The sequence below is a fragment of the Schistosoma mansoni genome, chromosome 6 (genome assembly GCF_000237925.1).
Source record: "Schistosoma mansoni strain Puerto Rico chromosome 6, complete genome".
NCBI classification, from domain to species: domain Eukaryota; kingdom Metazoa; phylum Platyhelminthes; class Trematoda; order Strigeidida; family Schistosomatidae; genus Schistosoma; species Schistosoma mansoni.
Window position 1 is genome coordinate 4,150,036 of NC_031500.1, and position 21,353 is coordinate 4,171,388.

Consider the following 21,353-nt stretch of genomic DNA (forward strand, 5'->3'; position numbering starts at 1 on the left):
GATATCGTCGAGACCACTGTGGTGAATTTCCCGATGTACGTACGTACAAAGTTCTACGTTGTGACTGACTGACTGATTACCTTAAATATAACCGTGATACCCTGTCAACTAAGTTTAAATATACCTAATTCATTACTGAAGTGAATTGAGACAAGACAAACTGGTGATGACTGAAAAGTGAACAATCCAGAAACAGATTTTATAGTAGATGAGAAAACAACATGATTCTGATTCATCGTATGAAGTTGCATATGGTCAATGAGTTATCATTTTTGAGATAATATTTAAAGGAGAGGAACATATACGAGCATAGAACTTAGTATCAGTTCTCAATCTAATATGAACCATTTGGTTATTTATTCTCTGAAGAAGTGGCTTACACTGAGTCACGAAACGTCAGAAAATCTAATTTTTCTACTCATTGGGATATTACAAATATATTATTTATTTATAACAATCTACCCAATGCTCAATTTATTCAAAATTATCAAATCAAAACTTGGTAATGATACCTAATAACCCCAATGGTTCATATTAGATTGAGAACTGATACTAAGTTCTATGCTCGTATATGTTCCTCTCCTTTAAATATTATCTCAAAAATGATAACTCATTGACCATATGCAACTTCATACGATGAATCAGAATCATGTTGTTTTCTCATCTACTATAAAATCTGTTTCTGGATTGTTCACTTTTCAGTCATCACCAGTTTGTCTTGTCTCAATTCACTTCAGTAATGAATTAGGTATATTTAAACTTAGTTGACAGGGTATCACGGTTATATTTAAGGTAATCAGTCAGTCAGTCACAACGTAGAACTTCGTACGTACGTACATCGGTTCGAGTTGCCATACCACATTAGCACAGAGATGCAATTGTCGATCCAAATCCCATAGTGGTAGAAGTAGTAAGAGTATAAGCACTAATTGGAAAGATTAGAGGTTGAAGATGTTATTGAAGAAGTATAATCCAGTGAAATAAATTTGGAAAGAGAAAAAGGATAGAGACATGAGGAATTCAGAAGATTAGAATTTGGTAGAACACAAAGAGTAGATGCACCTTCACCATTGCAATCGATTTTGAGCCATGTCATTCAAGGTCTCTAACTATCGATTGCTATGATCTCGCGGATCCCAACCAGATAGTCTACACCTACCAACATGGTTCAGTCCTATTGTCAGCGACTTCATGGATTTGTGCCATGGTTTGGTCTAGTCGCCCCTAACTTTCTTCCAACCTACTCCTACACCATAAAACATTGCACGTCGGGGCAGTCGGTGGTTAGGCATTTAAAGTAATAGATAAATCAGGTAGATATCATTGTTACATTATGTCGTATGATTGTATTTATGACAATTTGTACACTAAGTTACACTTATCGTAGTTTCGATAATATGAGGTGTTGTGACGGGTGGTGTCCGGAGTAGACTTCAAGTCTATGTGTGTGTGTGTGTGTATCTGCCTTCAACTCTGTCTATAACAATATTATTATTATCATTATTATTCAATGTACATTTTTTGTTGTTGAAATTTTCGGTTAATTTCACTTAGTTGGCCCGTAAACGAATGATTACAATTTTAATAGCTCAACAGAAAATACCCGAAGCAATTAATGAATTAAGAGAATATTTAAAAATGTAAGTTCTAGCATAATGTATATGTATTTACATATTAGTGATTGCGTCATATGGAACGTACCAGATAAACAAAGCGAGTTAAATCATTTCAAGACTAATCTAATAGTCGTAGAAGCAATAATAGTATTAATAGTACTAGTGGAGAAGATTAAGTGGAGGAAAAAAATATATGTAGAATTCTGGACTCAGATTCCAAAGAAAGACAGTAAATGAAGGCATCTGCACCATTGTGAACGATTCTAAAGGCTCAGTTCAAAAGTCAGTCTTCATGGACTGATTTCATTTCTTAGTTAAGACGAATCTAGCTTTTTTCTAATACACTCTTACACCAGACAACACCAACCGTCCAAATAGTCAGTAGGTAGCGGCATGCAATATACTAACCATCCTAACAACCTCAGTCAATAAAGATTCACTACCTAGTCCATCGATTTGTCATATTTATCTAGTACTCTGCATCTTACCTCAAAATCACTATCTCAACAGTCTCAAAAAACATGAGCAATCGTTCGGAGATATTCATGTCTGAATACTAGTAATCTAAGGATATCCTCTATTTTAAAGGGTTACGTTTCACATACATAGAGTAGGACGGAGCGAGCTGTTGCACAATAAACTTGTTGTTTAGTTTGGAAATGGACATCTCGTCTGTGATACAAGTGATGCATGCTGTCAAGAGCGAAGGAAGCTTTTTAAATTTGTGACGATATTTTGTCAGATACCAATCCATCAGTGGCAATGAGACATCCAAGATGAAATGCTCTATTCTTTCAACTACTACATTTCCTATCATTAGTTTAGGTGTTGATGCAAATCAGTCTTGAGGCAACATTTTGCATTTACATGGAGAGAAGCGCATTCCCGACACCCTTACATTGTTGCCCAAGGTACCACATTCTTCCAACGTTTTCACCAAACAGGATTGTGTCACGTATGTATTCTAAGTCAACAAGTGAATCCCAACTCCAGAAAAATCAGACGATTAGATGATTATCTTTAACAGAATGTCGATCACAAATTTAAGCAAAATTAAATGACCAATGCAAGGTTAATTTACTTCTTTGGCTTATCTTTAAATCAAAGACACTACCACTGAACCTTTCGACCAACAAATTCGAATGATGAATTTAGGTCAGGGAATACAACTATGTATATGTCCTAGGACCTGCTGTAGGATAAAGATTTGGTATAAATCTAGGTTTGTAACCAACCTGTTTTTCTTAGGTTTACTCTCCACAAACCCTAGTTATACATTAAATTATTATTGAAATTAAGATTTTAGATACTATTTTAGTAAAAGTGATTCCTCAGTGATTGTCATAAGACGATTTTTGTCCCTTATAAATTGGAACGATATTGTGGTTTTTGTTGATTAGAATAACACTGAAACAGTTGTTTCTTTTAACGCTCTGATGATACATTGCAAATGGTCTCATTATCAATTGGATATTTTACTCAGTTTACATATTCTTCGTTCAGATTAACTTTGTGTGTTTTTCTATGTTAGCTTGTTAATCACATTTACTAATAACTGACGCATAGTTTTTTTAATTTTTTTTATTTAAACACATAAATATTGGTACAAGGAAGCACCAGATACATATGCGCCACACTAATCTTATTTGATTTATGTGAGGGCTGTGATACTGCCCGGGTGCCCAGACTGAAGCAGGTGGTTTTATTAGAGGGCCACACCCGGAGCCTTTGACCTAAAGATCTGATCCACAGGGCGATGGAGCATCGTGAGGAGATGCAGTCCCATGGTAGCCGGTGACCGACGATTGATTCATATGCCATTTGTTCCTTCAGGATACTGGAGCCCATGTGCACCATTTGTTTGGAATCAGGGTTTCCCAACTCCCCTAGGTAGACTCGCAGTTTCCACCAACCCGGTTAAAGCGCCGGACGTTCGCTTTTCGTCCTCTCACTTTCGTGAACAACACCCCTGCCACGAGAAGGCAATGAGTAGGACTTCCCTGAGAGAGGCTATACACGCGAGGCCATGTGAGAGCTTTTCAAGAGGGAGAGCGAACTCTCTCCACTCTCGGCCGTGCCAGGGCGTTTGGAGGCGCATATTTAGTGATAAACTAATGAGCAATCGTTCCCTCCTACTATAGGAATTATTAGAATTTTTTACCTAAGAATTTGAATGCCGATAGATTTTATTATCAGTTGGTTCGTGATAGGAACTAATAATCTGTTTAGTTTTACTGACATTTATGTTTTTGTGATCAATGTAGGGAAGTTTTTGTGGTGGTTGTAGAATTTTCAAAGTTATCAAATCCCGAGTTAATCTTAGCTAGACTACCATTAAAAACCTAGAAGCACTGGACATCTGTTTCGTTTTGATATGGAAATCCTTAACATTGTGCATCCACAAAGCCGTATAACAATAACAATAATCGTGTGCTCACTAATGACTAGCTTTAAGGTGTCATTCCTGAAATTCTAGTGAGAATCCATGACGGTTGGTGTTCAACTATACCGCAGGTGATGCAATTATTCACTTTAGGCGATGGATGATGTTTTTGCAATATCATTAATTTATTTTTATGTTATATTGAATGATTTCAAACGAATTTTTCTTATTTTTCCTCTTAATTCATTACGAAATGTAATTTTATGTGAGCTCTACCAAGTTGGGAATGTAAACTGTAATACATTGGTTACATTTAAATGACACATCATATTACATATTGTAAATTACACAAATATATTCAGTTGTCTACTTACAAGAGATTTAGAAACTTTCAAGTCGCAGGTTACTATGTAGTACTGATAATTGTAGATCTATAATAATTATCATCAAGTTTCTTTGAATGTTATTAGTGAATCGTCAAAGTTTTTGAATAGTTGTTATTCTCCTAAATGCCTTGAAACGGCTGAGAGTGGGGAGAGTCAGCTCCCCCTCTCTAAATGCTTTCATATGGCCACGTGCATACAACCACTCTCACGGAAGTCCCACTCATTGCCTTCTCGCCACTGGGGTGTTGTTTACGAAATTGAGAGGACGAAAAGCGAATGTCCGGTGCCTTTACCGGGTTGGTGGACACGGAAAGTCCACCTAGGGGAGTTGGAAAACCCTCATTCCAAACCAATGGTGCACATCGCCTCCAGTATCCTGAAGGAACAAACGGCATATGAATCAATCGTCGGTCACCGGCTACCATGGGACTGCATCTCCTCACGATGCCCCATCGCCCTGTGGATCAGACCTTTAGGTCAAAGGCTCGGGGTGTGGCCCCCTAATAAAACCACCTGCTTCAGTCTGGGCACCCGGGCAGTATCTCAGCCCTCACACAAATCAAATAAGATTAGTGTGGCGCATATGTATCTCGTGCCCCTTTGTACCAATATTTGTGTTTAACTAAATAAATAAATAAACTCAATAGTTCAATTGCATAATTCAGTTAAGACAGACTGTTTTTTTTCTTTAAATTTTATACTATAGTAAAACACAAGTTATGTTTTGTTTATTCAAGGGTACTCTATTCAATAAAAAAGTGTTATTGTTCTGTTTTTGGTCGTGACCTTTGTACATAAACTTTAAACAGACTCCTTTTGTTTTAATGAAATGAAAATTCAATTGTGAATAACTTTATTATCCAGTCATAATGATAACGGATTCTTTATTGATCTGTTGTATTAAGCATAATTTACGGTTGATCAAATAATTCTTGAATGTACACTTTCAAATATTGTAATACTATGAAGAAGAAGAATAAGTTTGACAATGTAATAGATAGATAGATTCTATAAATTTCATTGTCAGTCAGCTACAACGTAGGACCAGGCACATATATTCATCGGTCCAAGTTGCCATACCTCGTTAGCACAACAAGATAAACACCGGATTCATAGAAATAGTTAATTTAGTGGTGGTAATGGCGGCCTGTTTAAACATCTGGGCTACCTGTTCCTGTCATCTAGATATTTCAACAAGTGCGTTTCTGAAAAGTGTAAGACCTTTTGCTGTAAAGGTTACAGAAGGCTTAATCTGAGATATCGTGGTTGCTGGCAATATGCACCGAGAAGAATGTACATTATCCAGATGTCGGTTGACTGGGCTGCTAACTTCTAACTGGCGATCACTCAATATTTATCGTCAGGAAGGACAAAGAAGTAAGAAACGGAAACTTGTTGAAGTACTTTGTGCTGAGAATTTTATATTGTACCAAAAATATAATATTGAATAAAGCTTATAATAATAATAATAATAATATATAAAAGGTTGTATATAAGAATATAGTATAGGAAGGAGGAAAGTTATGAAGCAATCTTAACCTCAAGGTTTAAGGGAAGATAAAGAGTGTATACACCTACGCCATTGTATACACTTCTAGGGATCAGTCCTATAGTACGTATCACCAGGACGTCAAACAAAATTTCATTGTAATGACAAGTGATTGTTTCTCTCTTAATTTAAATGGTATCCTTGTTGCAAAAAAGAACGTTCATGTTTTCCTTTATGTTGTGTTTAATTTATTTTTTCGGTTACACAGTGACGTTCTTTAATCACTAAATCTTATTATAGACTTATTAAGATAGAACTCCTGCTTCGGTTTGAGCACCCGGGCAGTATCACAGCCCTCACACAAATCAAATGAGATTTGTGTGGTACATATCTATCTGGTGCTCCTTTCTACCAATATTTATGTGTTTAAATAAATAACTTATAGAACTATGAATAGTCATAATAATAATATAATTGATATCTTAATTGACTAAATAAGTATGTGTTTACTAGGAATACTTCGGACTCCATATATTATAGCATTTTGTAAACAAAATCATTCTGCGTATTGACAGTAAATATGTGTTATCAACTGTAAGACTTAAACATATATATCGGGGCCGATTCATGTTCATACCTGTCTTCGCAAATGAGCTAGAAAATGCACTGACCTGAAAAAATTGTAATCGTATCTATTGGTTAGCTAAGTGGACAATGCAGTGGCGTTTGAAGCTAACGGTACTAGGTTCGTGTCCAGGAGTAAATATCAACTGTAGGATGCACGTCCCATCAGCCTGATGAGTTCCAAATAAAACGGAACGCAATTCCTGGATCCCACTTCTAGTCACCATCCACCTTTGCTTATAATGCTTGTGATTTGAGGCAATATCGAGGCAACCCACACAGGATACACATGTGCCAATTAGAGATTGATCAATTTTAGTCTTTAACATCAATGGAAAGATTCAAACAAACAATACCATGCTTGTAAATTAAGGCTATATCGAGGCAATACTCACAGTATGCACATATGCCAATTAGAAACTAACCAGTTGCAGTTCTAACACATCGATGGGAAGATTCAAACAAACAATACCAAGTGAATTCAAATTCCACCCCATCGCACAAGCAAGTGGCTATCAGGACTCAGTGGCCGAGTGGATAACGCGATGGCATTTGAAGCGAAAGGTACTGGGTTCGAGTCCCAGAGTGAACATCAACTCTGAGATGCAGGTACATCCAGCTGACGAGTCCCAAATAGGATGAAACGCGCGTCCTGGATTCCACTGCTAGCCACTTTTCATCTTTGCTTACCAATACAAAAAATAGTTGATAAAGTCGGTATATATGTAACTTAATCTTAGTCAACACATACTCTGGTGCCTAAATGAGTAGTGTTATAATGGAAAAGCCTATGAATGAATAAATCATGACTAATTTTATAATCCGACGTAATAACAACTATTTCCTTATTCATTTGCGCTATAAGGAACAATGAATAGTGTTCTGTATTTCAACTCGTGCAAATTCACTTGCTTGTAGATAATTTTGTGAACTTAACTACTGAAGTGGGATGTCAAAAAAAGATGTATAATAATTATGATTTAGCAACATTTCAGTAGGTTTAAACATCGTACTACTTTAGCTATCTGGGCATCTGTGCTTAATATACTTTCGAATTATTAGTGTACTTAAATTCATTTAAGTAGTCTTAAAACATAATGTTTAAGAAAACAGAGTGATTTGTTATTTCAATTAATTTTTTTTGCTTATAGTTTTATGAGCGATTTTGAAGCGTGGAATGAATTAGCTGACCTTTATTTATCAGAATGTGATTATAAACACGCAGCGTTTTGTATGGAAGAAATGATATTGTCTAATCCTTCTAATCATCTCTATTATCAACGTTATGCTGAGGTAAGTTTCTCTGGTTGTCAGTTTTAGCTGCATATTTCAGGTCTAATCATTCTTGTTTCACAATGTGACGTGATGTTTAGGTGCGTTTCTAAAAATAAATGAGATCTTTCGACTATTCATTATTATGCATGTCAGTCAGTCAGTCAACGTAGAACTTCGTACGTACGTACATCAGTTCGACTTGCCATACCACATTAGCACAAAGATGCAATTGTCGATCCAAATCCCATAGTGGTAGATGTACTAAGAGTATAAGCACTAATTGGAAAGATTAGAGGTTGAAGATGTTATTGAAGAAGTATAATCCAGTGAAATAAATTTGGAAAGAGAAAAAGGATACGGACATGAAGGATTCAGAATATTAGAATTTGGGCGAACACAAAGAGTGGATGCACCTTCGCCATTGCAAACGATTTTGAGCCATGTCATTCAAGGTCTCTAACCATCGATTGTCATCATCTCGCGAATCCCAACCAGGTATTCTACACCTACCAACATGGTTCAGTCCAATTGTCAGTGACTTTATGGATTTGTGCCACATTTTGGTTTGGCCGCCCATATATGTGTAAATTGAGAACACATCATAAATAAGGAGATCGTGTTCAAACTAGCGATTTCCTCAGATTCGTATAAATTACTACCAGTGTTGCGCTTACAAAGAATTTCCACTTCATCTCTAACTTCAAAATTTTTCCACCATTCCGATTATTTCTCATAACTTGCCAAATTGTGTTCAGTTAAGGATCTCTATACAAAAGTGTGTGAATACACTAAATAATCTTATTAAGAGTTTCAATTTTAGATATCAGGTTTGTATGTCGATACAGTATCCATTGAAAGCTGTTATGTCCCGATAAGGATAATGAATGGTAACTTTGGGATCCATTTATGGACCAGTATTATGCATATATTTTTTAACCGTATAATTGCTAAATAACTAAACAATTCGTATTCGTTTTCCTCTTATTATAAGCTTTATTTTGACCTATAGACTATTATTGTACGATTTATCATTCTTGAGTTATCCCTAGTCTATTAATTGCTGCCTCCCACATTCACAGCCACATTTGGCCAAATCGTGTACAAATGTTATTTTCTACTTTATGGTACGATGCGGTCAGTCTGTTTGGTATATAAACTCAGTGTGTTTGAAATATAAGGATTCATACCACAGAGACAGTCATTGATTTTCTGAACTTAACTAGCTGGGCTAGGCAGAAGGTAGGGCCTATAACTACTCTAGACGACTCGTACGGGTTTCTTGTGTCACTGTTTCAATCGATAATTTGCTGCTCTCTGATTGGCGGTTTTATCACATCATACGTTAACAGGGCATCCACTCGGTCACAAGTTATAACAAAAGCAACATTATTATTGTTCTAGTGAGTTCATCTTAAACACAATACTTTTTGAAAGAAATGTTCCTGATCTCTTCAAATGTAAAATATATTTTACATTTGATAGAATGTTACTTCAGTGTGTTCGGTGAAGTGTCTTGTTGCTCTGATATCTTAAAAATGACTAATTTATTTTTCTTGAAAGCTAGTTACTATACTATTTTATTAGAGGTCATCATTTTTTATGTTTGTCATGAACATATTTAATTGCAAAAATACTTTACCCTGGTAGAAATTATGTGCTCACTAGTAACCAGAAGAATTCCTGATAATCTTGTGAAAAGTTGTAAATGTTGGGAGTCAGTGAAGTATAGAATGAAACAACTGTCACTGATGGCATTGGGTAATAAGGCAGATAATCCCAACTCATTGATATATAGGTAAGGTGCTTGCCACGAGGATTAAATGTTGTTTGGGTCCCTGACTGGGTGGTACATGCGTACTGCTGACGAGTTCCGATCCACCATGAAACAGCTGCCCAGCTCCCTCTAATTTTCAGTAGTTGTTTGGCTAGAGTCAGTTTATGGTATGATTTATCTACCAATACCATGTATAAACGTAATATTTTTGTAGTGTCCATTTACTAAGTACGGGTTTGTGCACTGGAATTTGGTTCCAAACTGTGTAGGGATTTCTAAAATTATCCACCCATTCACACTGGTTTAGTTGGGGCAGGGTCGTAACTTTTACATTAATGTTTGGAGGCTGAAAATGAAACTAAAGTCATTTAGATTCATTTAGTATTCTTTGTTTGAATCTTTCCATCCATATGTTAGGACTGCAACTGGTCAGTCTCTAATTGGCATATGTGCATACTGTGCGTATTGCCTCGATATAGCCACTATCCACCTTTGCTTACCATGCTTGTAAAGTCATTTAGTTTAGAATTTATGCTCTTACAGCTTTACTACCAGTGAATATTGTAGGGTAAAACGTACTGCTAGTTGTGCATTCAGTGTTAAATTGTTAGTTACTACCTTTACTCCCAGCTTTCAGCTGATTCTAAGAGAACTATAACTCCGTAGATTCAGACTTTGATAGGGATTAGTTTCAAATGACTTCTGCTATTTGTATTCGGTAATGAATTCCAATTCATTGGAATGTTTTTTAATCAGAATATATCTTAGTTATTTTTACATTGTTCACTTCTGTGATTAGTACTACTTGTTATTTGGTGGCAATAAAAGTATTTCACTGAGATAATGAACCAATCAATTTTAGACCATCATTGAGAACCTGGGAACATGAGGCAGCCGTTTGGTCCTAGTATGGGACTCTTCAGCAGTGCGCATCCACGACTTCGTACACGAAACATGAACCCCGGTCGCACACACGAACGCCTAACCTCTATACCACTCAGCCGCGATCCGAGGATGTTAATATATAACTTCAATCAATTTCACGATTTTGCGCTACCATCATACGAAACAATCTGAATGGTTTGTGTACTTTTACATTGCAATGAAAATGAATTTAATATATGCGAGATAGAAAATGTATTTAACTGTTGTGTTTTCAACTGGAAGCAAAAAATAACTGTTCAATAATTCTGTGATTTATGTCAAATTACCCTATTTCTGTTCATCTTATCGTGCTAATGAGGTACGGCAACTTGGACCGATGCATATGTGTGCCTGGTCCTACGTTGTAGCTGACTAACTGATTGTATAAAACCTAACAAATTAAACTTAATCAAAGATAGTGTTGAACAAGTTCATTTCGTACATTTGATTTCTTTTTTTCATTATCTCTTCAGATTAAATACACTGAAGGTGGAACAGAAAATTTAGAATTAGCCAGAGCTTATTATAGTCAAGCTTGTCTATTGTGCCCTAATAACCTTCGTAGTTTATACGGTCTTCTACTTGTAAGTAGAGAAGTTTTTTATTCGATGTATTTGTTGTCTTGATGTTTACTTTTTTTCAACTTTATGTACTGCTGTGTTTATTTCGGTCTATTCAATCGGTAATACATGCACTGACATCTGATCCACTCATTTATACAAGGGAAGAAACCAAATACTACATAAGAAGCTTTATTGCTAAAAGGCGAACTAACCCAGTTGGGAACATGTGAGTGGAACTTCTGTCTAGGTGAATAGTTTGATCATTCACCATTAGCCGCCCGTTGATACAGCACCTGATCTCTCTAGCCTTACTTGATATGTCACTTTTTTGAAAGAAAAAACGTAGTATGATAGAACTGTCGATGGCGTCGAGTCGCGGTTGACTATAGTCACCACTACAATAAGATTATGCGCCCAAAAATAACTTGGTCCCTTTGATAACTCGCAAACCAGAAGACTGTAACTGGTCCAGATAGAGTATATTTATTGGCGATCTCGTGTTATCGAAAGAATACCGAGACGTGCCAACGAGTACAGGCAATAAGGACAGAGCGTAAAAAAGTTCGAACCAAACAAGGCGGACGACCGAACGAAAAGTGACTTTGATACAGTTAAAGAACAATGAGTACGATAAAACAATCCCTGTACCATTGGTTATAATAATAATTGTTTCTATTATTCTAATCGTGTTCTCGTCGAGAAATGCAGGTCACTACAAAACAATCGGTTTACCAAACTATAAATATGATTCGCTTACCACATAATACACAAAGTAATCAAGGTGAAAAATAAAACCTAAAAGTGGTCCGTCGTAGCAAAATTAACTAAGTAAACAAATCTTTGTAACTTGGCAGATCTATTAGTTTATCATGTTCAGTTTATGTTATTTCGTTAGTGTTATATTTTCAGTACAAGTAGCTGTGGAGGTCAGTCAGTTACAACGTAGAACACCGTACGTACGTACATAAGTTCAAGTTGCCATACTACATTATCACAGAGATGCAATTGTCGATTCAAATCACATAGTGGTAGTGTAGTGAACAAAATACCGGTTGGGGACAATCGAATGTATTTGAGCAAAAATTACAGACTATCTCAGTAAATTCTGACAACCATACAATGAATAGTCAATTTGCAAATTAACAAGCAATTGTCTCAATCTTCACCGTTTCTTCTCTAATTTCGTTGTTCATGCAATTTCCTACCGATTGCGCTTCGTTTCAGTTCTTTCCTCATCGGTCTTCTGCCAAAATACATTCTATGTCTGACCAGCACCATATACTACTTATGTGGATATAAGTAGACCACCCCACAGTAGAAGTAGTAAGAGTATAAGCATTAATGTGAAGGATTAGGGTTTGAAGATGTTGTTGAAGAAGTATAATCCAGTGAAATAAATTTGGAATTAGAAAAAAGATAGAGACATGAAGAATTCAGAATATTAGAATTTGGGCGAACACAAAGAGTGGATGCACCTTCACCATTGCAAACGATTTTGAGCCATGTCATTCAAGGTCTCTAACCATCGATTGTCATCATCTCGCGAATCCCAACCAGGTATTCTACACCTTCCAACATGTTTCAGTCCAATTGTCAGTGACTTTATGGATTTGTCCCACGTTTTGGTCTGACCAGCTCTGGAGGTTGTTGCAGAAATTTGCAAATGGTTGCTATTTTCAATTTTAACAATAGCTAGCCAGTTTTTTTCTCTGGAATTCATGAAATCCCGATGTTCAATAAATATGTGGTGTCTAGCATTGTCGAGCATTTTCCTGTTCATTTAGTTCATCAGTATTGTATATGAAAGTGTAATTTTCCCTTTGGGCTTCATTTTAATTACGTAAAGCTACCCACATATGTCTTCTGTAAACACAACACTGTGATCTATTTCGACTTCCTGGACGAAGAACGCAAATAAACTGGAAATTAGATCTTGAAATGATATGCTCTTAAATTCACCACTAGCTGATTAAATGAACTAAAAAGTGCCTTTTACAGATGCGCTACAAATCCACGGACACTTATCCTATCTCTGAAAAACAATGCTTTAATCATATTCTGATTGAATTGAGTTCGCATGATAGGTTGCAACCTTTAAGTTATAGTTAGTTAAATATCATGAAGAAAATATTGCTCTAATTCGCCCGTATGATATACTTTGTTGATGACTATCTCTCCCACTGCTAAATCAAGTAAGCCTGATTTGGGACTTTTTATTTATTCCCTCTGAAGTGTTTGTACTAAACGCCTGACTCCTACTATGAATCTCCGGTCACGTTTTATAGCTTAAACTCATTTTACTTATTAATTTGCTTTCATGACGTAGTCTTACAGTGGTCACTGTCTCTTCTTAATGTTACGTCCTGACTTTTGATTAAAGAATCTACTCATGACTGTTAAAATACACCATATAATCAATTTAAATATACATTGTGTTCCGGATTTTGACCAATACCATGCGGAATAGGTTGATGATTGTGCCTTTTATGCCTTATTAGTCGATCACTTCACTTATCTTGGAAGTCTCATCGCTCCTAATGAGTTGGTGTCTGACAAAATATCGGCATGAATTCAAAAAGCTTCCCTCGCTCTTGACAACATGCATCACTTCTACCATAGACGAGATATCCATTTCTAAACTAAACGATAAGTTTACTGTGCAACAGTTCACTGCGTTATACTCTATGCATGTGAAACGTAACCCTTTAAAATAGAGGATATCCTTAGATTACTAGTATTCGAACATAAATATCTCCGAACGATTGCTCATGTATTTTGAGACTTTTGAGATAGTGATTTTGAGATTAGATGCAGAGTACAAGATAAATATGACAAATCGATGGACTAGGTAGTGAATCTTTATTGACTGAGGTTGTTAGGATAGTTAGTATATTGTGTGCCGCTATCTACTGACTACTTGGACGGTTGGTGTTGTCTGGTGTAAGAGTGTATTGCAAAAAAGCTAGATTCGTCTAAACTAAGAAATGAAATCAGTCCATGAAGACTGACTTTTAGACAGCCATGTAAGTGATTGGGTCCAGCGTGATTATCGTAACCAATGGTTCACAATGGTACAGATGCATTCAATCTTGGTCTTCTGTCAAATCTAAAATTGTATAAGGTCTTCATGAATTTTTTTCCTGGTATTTATACTTACTTCTCGAGTCGTATCTTCAATGCCTAATCTTTTCTATCACCGCTAGTACTGTTACTACCTCTACTGTTGTGGTATTTCCGTTAAAAATCTCATCTTTCTGTGTCAATAGAGTCTTATAACTTGATCGGATACAAATATATGCCATGTGCTATGTTGCGTTCGACTGACTGATTGACTGATTGTTCATTGAAAAGTAACTTAAAATATTTGAGTCTCTAACTAATTTCAATTTTGTAGACTATAGGTACACTGATATAGTCATTAGTCAGTTCATTGGATCTATCTACCCCAAGCTTTATGTTTATATACATCTTGGATCCAATTAGTACAACAGTATAATTTTTTCTTCGTTGAATAGATAACAAACTGCTTCTCATTTATAACAGTACATTTGTATCATTTCCCTAACGACCTGCTTCAGTTTGGGCACCTGGGCAGTATCTCATCCCTCACACAAATCAAATGAGATTTGTGCGGCGCATATGTATCTGGTGCTTCCTTGTACCAATATTTATGTGTTTAAATAAATTTCCCTGACGATGTTTTCAGCAGTCCTAGAAATTAGACTCTGTAGCCCATTTTGTCATTTCACGTTTTGCTAGAATTTTCTACACAGACAATTTTTCCCAGACTCAGTTTATAATCAACTATCCAGGCAAAGGGACCACTTGTATTCAGCGTTTTCATAAACACAGGAGGTTGGCGGACGTCCTCATCCTGCTTCAGTTTTGGCACCTGGGCAGCCCTCACATAAATCAAATGAGATTTGTACGGCGCTTATGTATCTGGTGCTTCCTTGTACCAATATTTATGTGTTTAAATAAATAAATAACTATATCCTTATATTGAGTTTAGCTGGCTATGATCATGGCCCCTAACGAATTGTTAAATCAGCCTTAAAAGATCTGTTTTCTCAGTGCATTATTTCCATAAACAACTCTTACTATTTTGTGCGTTTCCAACAGTCATGTATATATTGATAGTCCTTGCCATATAGATGTAGTCAAACAAAAGAACGTGTTCTGTTTTTTTTCAGTTTTTTCCTGTTCACCTTGATTTTCAACATTTTTCCAACCGTTTTTATTTCTTCCTGTTCTCTTTTTAGACATGCTCCGCTTTAGATAATCATCTATCAAAATCAATTAAGATGCTTCCGTTAACAACAGAGAATAAACTACACAATGGACCATCTGTCGGAAACACTTACTCAAGTATTGTTAATGATAATCTTGGTATCAATGTCAATCATCATAGTAACCAGAGTAGTCGATTAAGTATAAATCAAGTGTCGCCTAAACAACAACATATCAGTAGTTTGAGCACTGTATCACCACCTCAGGCATCACTGTCTAGTACAGATAAAAATCGACAGTTAGCTAAATGGGCAGCTGAACAAATCCGTTTAATCTATATGGTATGTATACTGCAATATTAAATGTAAATTTTACCATGATAATTAATATTTTTATTGTTATGTTAATCTGCTTTATCCAATTTCCCTAAACGTCTTCAGAAAAAGAGTTTTGAGACTGACGACTTCAGAGGTTTAATAAAACCACCAGTTCGACCCAACTCTAGAACTACATCGACAACAGTGAAAATCGTTGTGTGTCAGCACAGCTATTCATTGTTTTTCTAAAGTCTGTGCACTTTATGTATTTTGTCTGGATTTCGCCTAGTACTTCTCTGACAACCTGTCATGCTTTCCTATCTTTACCTGTACCAAATGTTGCTGCATTTACTTCCAACAAATTTCTCAACCATTATATACCTGTGCTACAACCCTGTTTCTTATCGACATTATAACTCTTTCTTCATCTATTTTTGTGGCTGATATCCCAACTCCTTTATAATTAGTCACAGAGAGGGCCTATGAACGGTCCGTGACGCGAGATTCATTCTATGAATTCGTTCTCTTTTGCTTTATTTATTTATCTAAACACAGATATTGGTACAAAGGGGCACCAGATATATATGCGCCACACAAAACAATGAGAATGGGAAGAGAAAAGGGATAAGATACATATATATAAAACAGAGTAACGATGGGGGAAACTGAAATGTACAACTGGAAGACTCTTTTAGTTAAGAAAGTTATAACCACTCTTTATGAAGAAAGTAAAAGAAGGTTACAGCAGGATCGCCACTGGCTTCTATTCTGAGCCATATCTGATAATGTCTCTAGCCACTGTGTTGCACCATCTCTTAGACCCCAGCCAGGGAGTTGTGAAGGACCAACAGAAGCCAGCCCTTTGCAGCTTTCTTTCATACCACGACACCATGTCATACACTGACCATCTCTTCGCTTTTTCCAACCAGTCCCAGAGTCGGCAAATAATGCACGACGTGGAATTCTCTGGGACGACATTCGTGGAACATGTCCAAGCCACCGAAGTCGGTGTTTCAAGATGGTGACACCAATTGGATTGTCGTCTCTGAGCCCGAACACACGATGCCGAACCTCTGCATTACTAATATGGTGTTGCCACTGGATGTCAGCAAACCTTCGGAGACAACGAAGATCGAATACAGAGAGTCGTCTAACATCCTCAACTCGGAGAGGACAGGTTTCACAAGTATAGAGCAAAACTGCTCTCACCGACGCGTTGTAGATCCGACCTTTTACAACCAGACTAATGACACGAAGGCGCCAGAGGTGGCCCAGATTGGCATAAGCAGCTTTGGCTTTCACTATACGTGCATCGATCTCATCACTCACGCCACCACCAGCACTTATGCAGCTACCTAGATACACGAACTTCTCAACTACTTCAATCTGCTCACCACCCAGGGTGAGTACAGGATTGGAATCCTGCCAGTTTTGTAGGAGTACTTTACACTTTGAAGGTACAAAGCACATACCGTACCTGCGGACACTGATTGCTAGTGATTACCGAATGACTGGTCCTATTACATTTGTCAGTGGTAAACCTATATATTTCGAAATTGCCTACATTGTTTTCAATTCGGCGGTGCACTATACTCTCAAGGTTTCTGTATCACACTTCATCTTTGAATCTTTCGATCACTGTTGTCTCCGCTTCTATTAGTTTTATTATCATTATTTTATTCTATTTTATCGACATTATAACTCTTTCCCCACCTATTTTCTTTGTCCGATGTCCGAACTTCTTTATGAACGGTCCGTGACTCGAAATTCATCCTACCGAGTTGGTCCTTTTTTGCTAGCTGTTCCCAAATTACGGACCCTCTGGCCTGTCAGTTATGTCAACATAATACAATGAATGATGATATTGAATGAAGCCAATTTTACACTTAGTCAAAGTTTTAGGTTACATACCCTTCCCTTGATACAAGGAAGAAGTTTATATATTCATATGATTTTCATACTCATTATTTGATTTACTAATGCACAAAATAATTAACTAGGCACTTTAGTCGATCGTTCAGGAAAAATTGAAGTTTGACATGTGTTCTTACGTCCCACAGTCGTCCAAGCCAATACAGATACATGTGGCACAATTGATGAACATTTAAATGTTAAAGTATAATCTAACTCCAGTTTACATCACTTGCAATTATGTGGCTGGTATTCTTAATTTTTAAAATACTTTGTTTCATTTCCTTTCAGTCTGCCGGTACGACTCCTGGTTTGTCATCGTCTTCCACAACTTGTATCAAATCCACTAAATGTCACAAGCAACAGTCTACCAAAAAGCATCCTGGACATATTAGTAATAATAAAGATAATCATACCGCTATGACTGGTAGTAGTAGTAGTAGTAGTAATAGTTGTTGTAGTAATACTGACAATCCGAACAGTGTTACAAGTTTTAAGGATGCTGTCATTGTCTACGATACTGTTAATCCTGTTGATATGCGTGTACATAATCTTGAAGAAAATGATCATAGTGATGTTGAAGATGATCATTGTCATCAAATCATTTGTGATAAAAAGACCAAATAAGCATATTAGCAAATAGTTATTCATTTGATATGACAACGATCTCTCTCTCTCTCTTACTACTATTATGTAATACATTAATTACTATTCATAAAAAGTTAATTGGAAGCAATTCCTTCAACAACTTCCCTATTTGTGTCAATTCCTGTGAAACAGCAAGAATTCTAAAACAATTGTTACCTTTTGTTCTCCATGTATTTGTAATGATTTATGTTTTTTATCTATCCTCCCTCCCTCCCTCTCTCTGTCACTACTTGCTTATCCTTCTTCATTTGCATTAGTCGTTGTAATATTTAAGAAGAAGAAGAAAAACAATACATACAAACATTCCATCTAATAAGCTTGGAATCGAGTAAGTAGATAGGTTCTCTTCTTATTCAAATTCTTTTCTAAACTCTTGGCCTTCACTTTTTTTTGTCATCGATTTGTGCTACTTTCTTTTTCCCCGTTACTATAGTAATTCTTAGACTGTACTTAATATTTTTACTTTGTAAAGTATGTTCAACTTTAAAAAGAATACAAAATGAATTGTTTCTCAATGTTATCATGGTTAATATACTTTATTCAGAAGGGGTTTTGTGGAGATTTCAGTATTTTTCATAGTTGAAATCATGAGTCAGTTGAAGCTAGACCACCATGGAAAACCTGGAAGCACTGCTTGACGGCCGTTTCGTCCTATTATGGGACTCCTCAGCACAGTGCGCACCCACGATCCGCACTCGTGAGATTCGAACCCAGGACCTACCAGTCTCGCGCCAGAGCACTTATTTCTAAATTTATATCCCTTTGATACAATAAAGGATAAAATTTATGTTTGTAAGAATCTCAATAATTGAACATGAAGTAGATTCAACATTTCTTTTGGCATTTTGGTTCAGACATTTTCAAGAAGATATAATTGAACTTACTTACGCCTGTTACTCCCAATGGAGCATAGGCCGTCGACCAGCATTCTCCAACACACTCTGTCCTGGGCCTTCTTTCCTAATTCTATCCAGTTTTTGTTCATTCTTCTCATATCTGTCACCATTTCTCGGCGTAATGTGTTCTTTGGTCTTCTTCTCCTTTGGCCCTCAGGATTCCATGTGAAGGCTTGTCTTGTGACGCAATTGGGTGATTTCCTTAAAGTGTCTCCACCCACTTCCAGCGCTTCTTCCTGATTTCTTCCTCCGCTGGAATCTGGTTTGTTGTCTCCCACACTAGTTTCTTGCTGATAGTGTCTGACCAACATATTCGAAGTATCTTGCGTAGACAACTGTTAATAAACACCTGTATCTTCTTGATGGTTGCTTTCGTAGTTTTCCACATCTCCGCCCCATACAGTAGAAATGTCTTGACATTTGTATTGAAAATTCTGATCTTGGTGTTGGTTGACAATTGTTTTGAGTTACAGATGTTCTTCAGTTATAAATATGCTGCTCTTGCTTTGCCGATCCGCGCCCTCACATCTGCATCTGATCCACCGTGTTCATCGATGATGCTGCCCAGATATGTAAAGGTTTTTACATCCTCCAAAACTTCTCTGTCAAGTGCGATTCGATTAGTGCGTGCTGTGTTGTATCAGAGATTCTTGCTTTTCCTTTTTTTATATTGAGACCTACTGCTTCTGAGGCTGCTGCTACATTGGTCGTCTTCTCCTGCATTTGTTGTTGCGTGAGATATAATTGAAGATCCTTGATAAAACCAGATAATTTAATAGATGATATGAATTAAACATGTCAAAACATCCGTAAAGTAACGACAAGTAAACAAAAATAATTGTGTGTTATTATGGTGATCAAGTTGATTGTTCATTATATATTCAGTTAACCGAACTGATTAGAACTAGTGAGGACAGTCGTTTTGTTTTCATAATCACCTATAGATTAAATACAGTATTAAGACTGTTTGGATTTCTTCGTGTGTGTAGAAAGCTTCATCTGTTAGTCTCCATTTCTTCGAACTGAAACCTTTTTGTAGGATTCTTGTGCCGTTGAAATCAGTTGTATGACCTGACTATATTGAATGCAGTACAGTCGTTGACTTGTTTTCTAGTGTTTTTTTCAGGTCTTTTGAACATTAAGGAATATTCTTTAAGCAACGTTTGTGTTCATTCACATTCAGCTGCTATTGATGTCTCACATATAGGACATTACAGTTACTGTATTTGATTTCATATAGACAATGTTGTTGTTCCTTGCTTTGTATTTGCTTTTTGATTCTTACCAGTTTAGGGTTTGGAGTATTGTTTGCTTGGAATAATACTTTTATTTTGTGATGACATGGGACTCCTCTGAAGTTCCTTTACGATATAGGATCACTACTATGTCAACCCATTTTTTTAGTTTCTCTTTTTTCTTGTCCTTTTGATCTTCTTCATTATTCTTTACAAAAAGTCCCTAGGATAATTATTCGTCATCAAAATGGGCATAAGTAAATTCACTTCAGTTTCTTTGTCAATTGGTTCAGTGACAAGTTTTTGAAGTCTATCGAAATCGTGGCCACTTTCACTTTGATGGAATGGGTATGCGCTTACTTGTAATCTACATCTTTCCCATGTTCACATTCGAGATATATTAGTTTTTATACAATCATTACGTTCGTTTTCAACCAAACAGTTCAGAAGAGGTAGTTTTTGATCTGCAGATTCCATCTTTCTAATGAGTTTTATGTTTTCGGACTTATTGTTGATGTTTTTAAGCCTAAAATATTTCTCTGAAAAGTAAATACTACTGATGCACATTACAGTAATACACAGTTACATTATGGTTTTTCTGTCAATATTGAATGTGTAATCAATCCATTACTAGTTGTAATACATTGTAGTCTCTTAAGATGTAGATTTTATTAGATCGCATTATCTCATACACATAACTCTTTTCAAGTGAATTCATTCTCAGCTTATGCCTCATTGAACGTACAATTTGTTATTCAGTATAGAAGTAAAGCCCATCCATTCGTTCTAATTAGCATCATTATAACGTAAACAACTAGTTTCTTCCGAATGCAGCTAGAAAGCTTAGTTTGTTGGAACTATGCGATATATTAGTGCATTGAATTTCTCATAATGTAATCACAAATCACCTTGTTACGATATTTATATGAAAATAGATAGCGATAAAGCTAGAAAATGAAGTCATAAGCATAGCAAGAAAAACGCAAGTCATACCATTCCGGGTTAATATCACTAGTATTGGGTTATAGGGACAATAAACTCATTTCAAACAAGTAAAAGTGGTTTAAATTTTCATATAAGTA

At 36.3% G+C, this 21,353-nt stretch overlaps 1 protein-coding gene and 1 non-coding gene across 2 annotated transcripts in view; both read left to right on the forward strand.

Annotated features, from left to right (window-relative positions):
- Window positions 1-18,653, forward strand: part of Smp_172220 (hypothetical protein) — a gene marked incomplete at its 5' end in the record, with an annotated part of 32,903 nt that extends 14,250 nt beyond the window's left edge. Inside the window, 5 exons of the mRNA XM_018798003.1 lie at window positions 1,555-1,640; window positions 7,650-7,791; window positions 10,945-11,055; window positions 15,297-15,605; window positions 17,991-18,653. Coding sequence (XP_018652988.1) covers window positions 1,555-1,640; window positions 7,650-7,791; window positions 10,945-11,055; window positions 15,297-15,605; window positions 17,991-18,119 — 777 coding nt within the window. The 3' untranslated portion in view covers window positions 18,120-18,653. The remainder of the gene's footprint in view (window positions 1-1,554; window positions 1,641-7,649; window positions 7,792-10,944; window positions 11,056-15,296; window positions 15,606-17,990) is intronic.
- Smp_tRNA_01728_Gln_TTG.1.1 lies at window positions 7,021-7,087 on the forward strand. The gene has a single exon. It is a non-coding gene (tRNA).
- Window positions 18,654-21,353: the final 2,700 nt, after the last annotated feature.